The 12,578-nt window shown below is 39.4% G+C and overlaps 1 protein-coding gene across 1 annotated transcript in view; it reads left to right on the top strand.

The window, feature by feature from the left end:
- The window catches only part of FRMD4B (FERM domain containing 4B), a 306,037-nt gene that overhangs the window by 258,167 nt on the left and 35,292 nt on the right, over positions 1-12,578 (top strand). Inside the window, exon 11 of the mRNA XM_006895942.1 lies at positions 253-339. Coding sequence (XP_006896004.1) covers positions 253-339 — 87 coding nt within the window. The remainder of the gene's footprint in view (positions 1-252; positions 340-12,578) is intronic.

Consider the following 12,578-nt stretch of genomic DNA (forward strand, 5'->3'; position numbering starts at 1 on the left):
ATTTAGATAATAATGCATCATTCTTTTCGTGGTTTTAGCAGTATTGGTCTGTTTTGCCTCACAGATTTATTTGAAGAAACTCTTAGCAGGCATCTTAATAACAAGTTAGATTTTTTTTTTTTTAAGTGGTGTTTTGTTTACCAGATGGCCTTATTTTGACTTGCCCAATACTTGTTAAGGGATGGTGCTGGTAAATACTGCTTCACTTTTAAAAGACCTAACAGTTAGTTTTAATGCCTTTTCATCTTCTAGGATAAACAAGGAATTCCTTGGTGGCTTGGGATCAGTTATAAAGGAATTGGCCAGTATGATTTACAAGATAAAGTGAAGCCACGGAAAGTAAGTGATTCATTTCAAACAGTTGTGAGGAAAGCTTATTAACCCACCTTGAGTTGTTCTAGGATGACGGACTTCCTGGGCCCTGAACTTTCTTGGGTCAAGTACCATAATGAGTCGAGTTGAGAGAAGATGAAAGTGAAGCATAAAATTATTTTTATAACTCATTGATAGCCATTTACAATTCCGCATCTGGTCATTTATTCTAACAGTTGAAATTGTGCCCAAAGATTTAATTTCAAAGGTCTGAATCACAGCATAGTTCACAAGTACATACAGTTTGGTTTCTATTATAAGGTAGATGTACAATCTGAAACTATATGGGAGTATGTGTATGTGAGTGATGGATGGGTAGCTGGGCAAGTTGTAAATACAGAAGACAGAATGTACTGTTGTCAGAGTTTTTCTGCTTATCTTTATCAAAATTTTCTGCAGTAAATAGGTCTGCTTTTTATAAAGATAAATTATTTCTGTTAAATATAAGTTCTGGATTTTTCCAGACCTAAATAACTTACCATTATTTTCAGTTACTTAATGGTTGTTAAACTATCTGTAACACCACATGTGCCAGCTCAGCCTTCCTCAGGGTAGAGTTCAGTTTTGATGCTCTTCTCTTGACACAAATGTTCCAAACATGTCTGCCCAGTTAAGCCTCAGTGTGGGCTGAGCATCGTCAGGCTTCCCTTGCCTACACAGTGTTAGAACCCAACCTTGAAGCCTTCATTCATGCTGTGTGATTCCTGCCCTCCCTGTTCCTTTCCCTGTGAGTAAAACAATTGCCTGTATTAACAGACCCTGATCAACATATTTGTATTATCACAGCTGACATCATAGCCGTACATATCCTCTGCCACTGTCGTGTCTCTTGCTTTAATGTCTGTTAGGAAAACAGCCATGATCTCCACACAACAGGCCTTGTAAACACACAGCTCTATTCATCTTCCCAGTGCCTCAGTCACTGCTTACAATCTTACTTTCTGTTCTGAAAACCAGTAAAAACTCATGTTTTGGTATGAAAATAACACAGATAGGACAAAAGAATCTCTGCTCTCTTGGTTCAGTCTAGTTGGGCATAGAGGGTTTTTTAGCACACCTTGTCAAGAAACTAACAAAGAGTCAGAGGCAGCATCTATCTTGAGAGCCATGGAGATTGCGTATATCCACAGTTAGAACTCTGCCTATATAAATTCTGGGACTAAGATTAACTTCAGTAAGGAGTCTTTTCTTAATTTCCAAGACTAGTAGAGGTATTATTGTTGCTACTTTATTCTTGAGCTTTGCTTCTAAAATAAAATTTCTAATAAATTCATGTTATTTGTTATTGTTAATTATTTGTTGTTGTTCTTTAATAAACAAAAAGCAAAACTACAGAAACATGTAAATCAGGACAGGAAGTTGTCCCTGAGCCCTCACCCCTCCCGCGTGGTAACCGCCTTTAGCAAATTATAATGGCTCATTCAGACTTTGTCAGTGTATGTTATTAAGACTTTTGAAAGTGTGAAAAATCATATAATGCATACTGTTCTGCATACCTTGCCATAGGTCTTCATATCACTTCTAAACAGATATTTTTAAAGCTTCTTAATGTTCCACTTTATACAAATGAATTCATCATTCCCTTTTGATGGACATTGTGCTGTTTTCAGGGGATATTGTTAGTTCAGAGGTAGAAACCTCATCTTCAAGCAGGAGACCAGGGTTCAATTCCTAGCCAGGGTACCACTTGGACAATCTCCACAGTAGAGATTTGTGTGTTTCTATGATGGGAACAACTTTTAGGGGAACTTCAAGGCTAAAGTCAAGAAGAAAGGTGTGGTATATATTCTTGACACTCAGCCAGTGAAGCCCCTGTGGGTCACAGCAGTCCATCCATCTGCTCCCAGCTCTGGGACCAGCACCGGGCCATAGTTTCATTCTGTTGTGCATGTAGTCACTACAAAGCAAACAAAAAGCTTTGTTTCTGTTATGGGATGTGGAGAATAACTAAGACTCCCAGCCAAGAAAAATAAGTCATTCTAGTTTATCTATTCTGTAAGACTAAATTATTGCCCATCATTAATTCATTTTTTAATTTTTATTTTATATTTGTTTGTATACAACATTCATATGCATTGTGTTTCATACTATCCTTCTCTCACATTGTGTTTCATACAATCTTTCACATTCATTGTGCTTTATAAAATCACTGAACTATGCCCACCATCACCCCATCATTTCAGGTCCCTGCCAGTCGTTCCCATTTCCTTTACCCCCTCCCTCCCTCCACCTACCAAATTATGTGACCCTGTGATTTCCCACCTGCCAACCCTCACCCCTCTGTTCCCAACCCTTTCCCTCCTTGTTCCCCCATACATGTTCTAATAGTTATTCTTCTATTTTTAAAGTAACAGTCTTATATGCTATTTCTCTTTATGAAACTGAGTTAGTTCACGCAGCATAATGCTCTCCAGTCTCTCCCAAGTTATGGGGTAATTTTCAAAATCGTGTCTCCTGAGTTCTGTGTAGTATTCCATCATGTAATACAATTTCTCAGTCCATTTGACTGTGGTTGGACATTTGGTCAGCCATGAATTCTTACGGTTAACTTCACTTATGCTTATTTTTTCCTAAGTTACTTCTCATCTGAATTTTACTTTAAGAAATAACTTCAGTATCTTCCTTGTTTTTCTGAGCCTGGTTTGTCAGGTAAAACTTTAATTGACTTAAATGTAATTTTTAGCTAAAATAACTTGATAAGATTGCTATCTCCACAGACTGTAAATCCCTCCACTAAAAATAGTGAGATATTCTCCCACAATAAAAGTGAATCAGAAGCAACACAGTAAACATTGCAGTTAATTTCCTCTCCTTTGCTTCTGACTCACAAAGTGGTGGTTTTGGTGTTTTTTTTTTTTCTTTCTCTCAGTTTCATAGAAATTGGTAAATATCCTTTGACACTGATCATAATCAGGTTTGTTTTGTTCTTTCCAGTATCTAGACAAAAAGCAGAATCCACTTCCTTCTTCTTTTTTGAGTCACCAAGTTTTCCTTCTTCATTTTCAAGACATACAGGTCGATTCCGAAAGGGCCATCAAGGGGGTGTCTCGAGTTGGCTCTTCTTACCTGCTCTCCCTCGGTTATATTTGGAAGTCTCCATTCAGCACCCTGTGAATTTCCTCTTTTCTAGTATTAAAACCTGACAGTGCAGTTTGGTTTTGTATCTTCGTTTTCCATGTCTGAACAACATGGTTTGCTTGGAGGGATGTTCTTCCACTCACTCTGCTGGCTCAGGGAGCACAGGTGGAAAACTGCACATTGTCAAGGGCTGTGAGCACTGGCTTGCGAGGGAGGGTCAGCTTCAGCTGTTTGCATGGACCTGTGCAACAGACATTTACCAGGGGCAGGAATCAAGGTCATTCTGACAAGATCTAATGAAACGAAAGCTGTAATATAGGTATTCCAGATGCTTGAGGAGACTCTGGTAGTACAGTGCTTGAAGTGCTTTCCTGTTAATCAAATGGTCAGCAGCTCACACCCACATCTGCATCTGCCTCTGTAAAGATTTACGGTCTTAGAGATTCTGGGGCAGCTCGGCTCTGCCAACAGGTTTGCAGTTAGTCATAGCTGACTCAGTGGCAGTGGTTCATAGATGCGGAGCCACTTGTCTGCCTTGTTAAGATTAGGTGACTTAAAAGCAGACCAGAAGGCGGAAGATTTCCCAAGAGGACGAGCACTAATAGCAAAAGACTGTTTTGAAAAAACTGTAGCAACATTTCAGTCTGCATACTGTCAGTAATACACTGCATTTAAACCTTGGGGGCTGTGTTTGTTTTGACTTCCAAAATATCCAGCAAGCACTCTTCTAATTGTATTACTTAAAACTTGTTTTATTTCTTCTTGTTGAAAATACAACAAAGCATGCACCACCAGCTTGGCATTTTCCACAGGCATGATGGGGATGACAGTGATTTTTTTTCCATTTTTTTTTATAATTTTATAATTTTTTTTTACAGAGGTTTTGGATTTCCATTCATTCATTGCCGCAATTTTCTCCCTTCCCACCCCTCCCCACCAGCTCGCTTCCCCCTCCAAAGAGAGAAAAGGAAAAAAGAAAAAAATTCCTTCATTAGTATACAATTCCTACGTCCCTTCCCCCCACCCCACACCCCGAGTACACTTCTCTATGCAACCTTAATTCTGGATTCCTGTGCTAACCATAATACTCAATCATATATCACTTCTAATCTGTTCTTTCCCTCATCTGTTTCAATACAATATACATAATTTATCCAGTTTTTTCTGTCATACCCCCACCCTGATGTCAGACACATTCTACAACAATGGCACCATGCAATATTTGTCCCTTTGTGACTGAGATATTTCACTCAGCATAATGTCACCCACTTTGAATAATATTGCATGAGTTCCTTGCTTTTCAATGCTGCGTAGTATTCCATTGTGTGGATATACCACAGCTTCTCTACCCATTCGTTTGTTGATGGGCCTCTAGGCTGCTTCCAACTCTTTGCTATTGTAAGCAAAGCTGCAATAAACATGGGTGTGCATATATCTGCTTGGATGGCAGACATGTTCTCTCTGGGGTATATTCCCAGTAATGGGATTGCTGGGTCAAATGGTATCTCTATTTGCAATTTTTTGAGAAAGCGCCACACTGCCTTCCACAATGGTTGCACCATCTTACATTCCCACCAACAGTGAATAAGAGTTCCAGTTTCTCCACATCCTCGCCAGCATTTGTTTCTTGCTGTTCTGTTATATTTTGCTATTCTTACTGGGGTGAGATGATATCTCATAGTTGTTTTGATTTGCATCTCTCTTAGAGCTAGGGACTTTGAACATTTCTTCATGTGCTTGTTGGCCATCTGAATATCTTCTTCGGTGAAGTGTCTGTTCATATCCTGTGCCCATTTTTCAATTGGATTATTTACCTTTATCTTATTGTGGTGTTCAAGTATTTTATAAATTCCGGATATAAGTCCCTTATCTGACATGTCATTACCAAATATTTTCTCCCAGTCTGTGGCTTCCCTTTTTACTCTATTGGAGAAGTTTTTGGATGTGCATAGGGATTTGATTCTTAGAAGGTCCCATTCATCTATTTTATCTTCTCCTGGTTGTAGATTTTCCAGGATACTTGGAAGACTTTTTATGTTGTGGATTAGGACCACTAAAGTTCTTCCAAGCTTTTCTTGAATGAAGTTTATAGTCCTTGGTTTTAGTCCTAGGTCCATGATCCACCTTGAGTTGGTTTTTGTATATGGAGTGAGGTGTGGATCTTGTTTTAGTCTTCTGCATACAGCTTTCCAATTTTGCCAGCACCATTTGTTAAAAAGGCTGTCATTTCCCCACTTAACTGATTTCATCCCCTTGGGATGACAGTGATTTTATGTTTTGAATTGTCTAGCATTCTCACCCTCCTTTTCAGTTATTCCTCCCCCAACCCTCATCATAAACTCACTGTCCCCTCCCCCTCCCGGTTTCAGATAAATCTTCCCAGTGTCTGTTGTCACTTTGATCCCATACAGGTAGATCTTAAAAGAGCACAATGCTCTGGGCAAACTTTTTTCCGATTACGTGAAATGTGAAATAAACTATTGTGTGGCTTTAAGATGACTTCAGGGGACACTTTTGTCTTAAGAATCAAATATTATCTTGGGACAGTCATTTCAGGGGCTCCTTTAGATGCCATAGCCCAGAAAATTCGGGTTCCAGAAAAATCTGGAGCTTTGTTCTATACTTCCCCCTTTCCATCAGAATTCTTCTATGGAATCTGTCAAAACGCACAGTGATAGTAGTGAGCAGCCCTCTAGACCATCTGGACGTAGTTGTTTAAGGAAGCTGTTAGCCACACATCATTTCCTGCCTCCTCTTCTTGACTTTGCCTCTTCCTCTGTTGCTCCAGGTGAACCCATTGTACCTTGGGAGGCTACTTCCAAGCTTTAAAGACCTCAGACACAATGCAAAGAACTAGGAGGTAGAAAAGAAGTTCAACACAATAGTAGGCCACTTAACTGCAATATCTAACCAGTTAGAGACTCTTCCTATATTTTAACTGTAAGGTTTTGTTAGTCTAGACCAGTAAATCTCTTGCCATCAGTGTAGTACAGTAATTCAGGGCAGGTTTGAGAGACAGCTTAAAACCTATCTGTCTTATTTACTGGTAATCATGGGCATGCCATTTAATCTGTGAGCCTCAATTTCCTCATCTGCTTAATGGTCATAGCCCCAACTGCATGGGATGGTTGTGGGAATTTAGTGAGATGATAACCAGAGCCATGTCCAGCACGCAGACAGACATCACTCAATAACTGGGATGCCACTCCTGCTTCCAAGCTTGTTATAATCGGGGAGCTCCACCAAACACTGTCCCCCATGGGTGACCATTATCACATTTGACACATCAGTGTCACAGTGTTTAGCATCACAGCAACCATGAGCAAATGGACAGACCAGTGCTATATGACGTAGAAGAATGTTTGACCAAAAAACAATTAAAACCAGGCCTGAGGGCCGTGGATTATGGATAATACTATTAAAATACTACTAAAATTTTCCAGGCTTGAATGAAAATAGAGAAGAAAAATACAAAATGATAAAATTAAAATTATATTATACTATTATATTATTATAATATATTAAAATTATATTATATTTTTAATATATGTTAAGGAGAATCACCTAGAAATTTTAATGTCTTACTAGCAGTGAAAAAGCAGATCTAAAAATGAAAAAAATTAATCAGGATATGGAAAACCTAAACTGCACCATTGGTCTTAACAAGTCAAACTGTCTTGGTCTTATCAAAATTTTCTAATCACCCAGCAACTGAAGTCTAGCAACTGTAGACAATAAATTCAAGTGCATGTAACACATTCAATAAGACAAATCAAATAGCAAATACTGGGATCTTATAGCACATTTTCTCTGATTATTATATAATTAAATAATAAATTCCAATATATAAAAGTTATCAAAATCAAGTCATCCAGGCTCAAAAAGCAAGTCATAAAGTAAAGTGAAAACTTAAAAATATAAAAATTTGTGAGATACAAGTGATGGAGTAGTATCAATAAATTTAAGATTATCCAAACATATCAGTTAGTATAGTTATAAAACTAACATCAGTTTCCTCCAGCCTGCAAAACTGGTTACTTTGCCCTGTTGTTGTTGTTGTTGTTGTTCTTGTTGATATATGCCATCGAGTCGCCTGTGACTCATAATGAATCTATGTACAACAGCTCTAAACCCTGCTCTATCTTATGCCAATCTTACTGTCCCTCTTTGGAGATCTGAGTGGAGATGAAGCTGAAGAGGAAATGCAAGGTTAAATAAGGCTTCCAACTAATGGCACAAGGATCTAAGCCGAGGCCTTTGTTGCCTGCTGCTGCTTTGTAAGGCAGACTCCAAACGCCTCACATTCTCAGAACGTGCCTAATCTAAGTTATGAGGATCACTGTTTGACTAGAACCCAGAGCCCTGTTGTTTCGATGAAGAGTCCCATTTAGGTCAACTCTTGCTTAGATATCAGATTCAAACTTTCCATTTTCAAAAGTTAGTCAGTGCTCTCTGATCCCCCACCTCACCAACCATGATTGCCTATGGTGTGATACAAATTCATAGAAGAAAATTTTAAATCTTAACTTTGAAACCACAAAAATCTAGGGTATTACACATTCAGATCATAAACGATTTGTCTTTTTAGTTTTCTCTCCATACATGAAACGTATCATTGCAGTGTAAAAAGGGCACTAAGATTCAAATGTCCAATCACAGAATGTTTGGCCATTAAAAACAAATGAAACTTTGCTTTTAAAAAAATTAAACATACACACGCACAGAGAAACTTATGAGTTCTGTCTAGGTTTTTATTGTTTCTTCAGTATTTCAAGGAAAAATACCTTTTTTTACAAAGAAATAGCACATCAGTAACTGAGTAAAATACTAGTGTGTGTATTGACTGACTTTACCCTTCTGACAAGTTTTTAAAGAGCTATGATGGCATAATGGTTAGGCACTAACCTGCTATACAGAAAGCTGACAATTTGAACTCACTCACCAGCTGCCCATGATGCAAGGACAAGGCAGTGGGTTTCTGTCGGTGCCTTGGAAACCCTATGAGGCACTTCTGCTCCGTCCTGCCAAGTCTCTGAGAGTCGAGTTCTCAAAGCAGGAAGTGTCTTGTGAGCAGTTCTTTAACTTGAGAAATCAGAGCCTTTCATTTTTAGGTGGTGAGATGGAAGCATGTTAGCTCAAGTGTGGTGCAGAGACCTTCCAGAGTGACATTCCTTTCACAGTAGGATCTCTCTGCACTATCACACATGCAGACAGAGCTGGAATGCCCTTGATCACCACAAGGATGCACGTTAGTGGCGAGCTATGGTGGCCTAGTGGCGGGAAACTGCACTGCAATCCCAGAGGTGCACAGTTCAAATCCACCAGATGCTCTGCTGAAGAAGAAGGAACAATCGCCTCCTGTACCAGTCAGATCCAATTTGACGGTACACACATATAAAAAATAAATAAATAAAAATTAAAAAAAAGAAAGGATGCACGTTAGTGAGACAAGAGGTGTTATCCCTAAGTTAACTGAATTTTTAGTGACTTTTAGGATTTCCAAATGCCTAGACCCAAATGAATTAACTAGCAAACACTGGAGTCTTCCTTCCTTGGCCTAAAAATACAAGCTTCATTTCCTCTGAAGACAGAGTCTTGCACATGTTTCTAAACAACCGTCTCGACCATTTCTAAGCCTGCCTGCCCCTCCCACACACACATCTCCACAGCCCTCTGTTAAGGTCTGCTAGATGCTTGTTCATGTTAACTGTAGGAGAAGGGGAACACCTCTGTCTACACTAACACAGAATAACGTGTGGTGTGGAAGGTGAGAATACAATTTCAAGCTGTCAACCAGAGACCAGTCCATCCTGTTTGTAAAGTGTTTATCTAAGCTTCAGCCACACCAATAATCAATCTCATTGTTAAAACCTCTCTAGAGTTAGTGGGAAGGGAGCGAAACCCTGTAGCAGGCATCTGACATAAGAACCAGCCCTGCACTCCTCTTCACTGACTGGTTGTCCTGAAGCTGTAACTCAGTCTTGACTGTCAAATTCAAATAATTCTGTCTGATCTGTCTCTCTCACAGACCATTGTGACAGCCCCATAAATGAGACATTTCATTCACTAAGGAGGTTCTTTCCCCTCTACCCCCACTCTAATTTATCCTTGGTTAACATAGACAGTATGAGACTGCAGACATTTCTGTAGCCCTCTTGTTGTTCATAGGCCCCTGGCCTCATGCTTACCCCATGCCTGTGAACTGAAGGGCTCTTTAGTTTGATTATTTGAGAATTAGGCAGTATTCCATTGTAACCATAGGAATTTAATTGGCTGAGTCTCAGAAATGCATTACCAAACTTTCCTTAGTCTGCATTGTCTAGAAGCTCTACTAAAAATCTGTCCAGTATCACAGCAACACACAAGGCTTTAATGATGGATGGTGGCTGTGCATGACACCGTGCATGGGACTCGCCGTGCATGGGGCGTACCGTGCATGGGGCACACCATGCATGGGGCACATCGTGCATGAGTGCATGATACACTGGCTGGGAACTGAGCCTGCTCTCCTGCACAGCAGTGAAGACCACTACCAAACCATCACTGCCTCCTTCCCCTCCTGTTAGAACAAGTAGAGTTATAAGCAATCCTTTTAAGACAAGGAAGACAGACAATGAAGTGCCTTTTCTCTTTCATTTGAGCATTGGTGTGTTTTCTATTCACATCCACCAGACATATGGAAACAGAAAGACTAAAGCAAGTGACCTCATCATTCAGAAAATACCCAGAACACACACATGTCACTTCCATGCACGGGCTTTGGCCAGGATTCAAATCACATGACTGAATGTGGTTGCAAGGGAGAATGAGCAATAGAGGTGGGAGGCTAAGTACAAAGCCATGTCAAGGTGATCTATTACTAAAAGGAAGAAGGTAAAATAGATCCCAGGGAGACAGAGCATTCTCTGCCACTCTCTATTTATTCTCTATGTCATCTGATAGGTTGATAAGAAACAATAAACAAGTTGGCAAGGAGATGAAGACAGTTATAAATTGTGACATTTCTAATGGAGGGGGACCAAGCTGGAGGAACAGCATAGTGTAATGAAGTGGAAATGTGCTTAAAGTGGCCCAGGAAGACTTCTCTGAGTAGGTGACATAGAAGCTGAGACCTGTGCAGAGCTGGGCATAGTGTGCTGGTCAGAGAATAGCATTGCTGACAGGAAGGAGATCAGCCTATTGGTCAAGCTGAGCAGATACAACCACAGCTGGAACTTAAAGAGCAAGTGTTTCCTGTAGAAAACCAAGTGCTGCTGGAAGAAACAGGAGTGACTATCAGACAGGTATCACCAGCAGATATTCCTTACTCAGTCTACTTTCACTATTAGACATTTACCAAATAGCTGGGCCATGGTGTATATACCAGAAAATGATTGCTGACTCTAACAAGATTTGCTAGACTGAATCCAGAGACTAGCAATGAGTCCATAAAACACTGTGAAAAAGCCAAAAGTTCTATAAAGGGGCACAGACAGTAGCAGAGTATTTAATATGAACAGTTTGGGGTTTTTTAAAATAAATTTTTTTTCTTTTCATTGTCATTTTAACAAAAGTTTATAGAAAAGTTAGATTTTCATTCGTTCATTGTTGCACATATTACCTCCTCTATCTCCCCCTCCCCAAGTTGACTTTTTTCTTTTCATTAGTTTTATAAGATTCTAATACAAATTTAGTTTATTTACAAGATTCTAATACAAATTTAAACAAATTCTTTCCATTTCCCTCACCACCCCCCCCATCAAAATGTACAACCCAATGATTAATCCCCTTCTCCCTCTGCACATCCACATCTGTCTGCTTCCAGCCTCTCCTACTCCTCCTGGATCCTTATACTCATTCTACAATAACAGTTTTATACAATATTTATCCTTGTGGGGCTGAGTTAGTTCACTCATCATAACACTCTCCAGTCCCTTAAGTTAGGTAATAATTTACATACTTATTGCTCCTGCATGCTGCATAGTATTCCATTGTGTGAATGTACCATTTCGTAATCCATTCGTTTGTGGTTGGTCATTTGGGCTGTTTCCACATTCTTGCCATGGTGGATAATGCTGCTATGAACATTGGTGTACAAATCTCAGTTTGTGCCTCAGTTCTCATATTCTAAGGGTATATTCCATGTAGTGGAATATCTGGGTCATATGGAATTTCTATGTTCAGCTTTTTAAGGAAGCACCAAACTGCTTTCTAGAATGGTTGCACCATTTTACAATCCCACTAACAATGTATAAGAGTTCCTTTCTCGCCACATCCTCTCTAACATCTATTACTTGCTGCCCTGTTAAACTGCCACTCTTACTGGAGTGAGATGGTACCTCATTGTGGTTTTGATTTGCATCTCTCTTATTGCCAGTGATTTGGAACATTTCTTCATGTGTCTGTTTGCCATTCGAATATCTTCCTCTGTGAAAATTCTTTCCATGTCTTTTGCCCATTTTTTAATTGGGTTATCAGTCTTTTTCTTGTGGAGGCCCAGGAGTATTCTATAAGCTTTTGTTATGAGACTCTTGTCTGAAATGGTATCACCAAATATTTGTTCCCAGTCTGTAGATTTTCTTTTTACCCTGTTGGAAGAAGTTTTTGAAGTGCATGGAGATTTAATCTTTAAAAGGTCCCATGCATCAATTTTGTTCTCTTTAGATTGTGCATTTCTGGTTGCATTTGGCAGTCCTTTATACCTTGGACTAGGACTTCTAAGCTTGATCCCACTTTGTCTCTTAAGAACATTATGGTTTTGGGCTTTACTCCCAGGTCTCTTATCCACCTTGAGTTGATTTTTTTAGTATGGTGTGAAATGTAAATCTGCAGGTGGAAGTCCAGGTTTGCCAGCACCACTTGTTGAAGAGGCTATCATTTCCCCATTTAATAGCTTTGATTTCCTTGTCAAATATCAGTTGACCATAGATATCTGGGTCTATTTTGGGTTCTCAATTCTGTTCCATTGGTCTATGTGCCTATTGTACCAGTACCATGCTGTTTTGGTTACCACTGCTGTAGGTTTTGAGGTCAGGGAGTGCTATGCCTCCAACCTCATTTTTGCTTCTCAAAAGTGTTTTGTTTATTCAGAGTTTCTTGTCTCTCCATATAAATTTGATAATTTCCCTTTCAATCTCCTTGAAAAATTA

Source organism: Elephantulus edwardii, unplaced genomic scaffold (genome assembly GCF_000299155.1).
Source record: "Elephantulus edwardii isolate Elephantulus edwardi_28Jun2011 unplaced genomic scaffold, EleEdw1.0 scaffold00177, whole genome shotgun sequence".
Taxonomy (NCBI): Eukaryota; Metazoa; Chordata; class Mammalia; order Macroscelidea; family Macroscelididae; genus Elephantulus; species Elephantulus edwardii.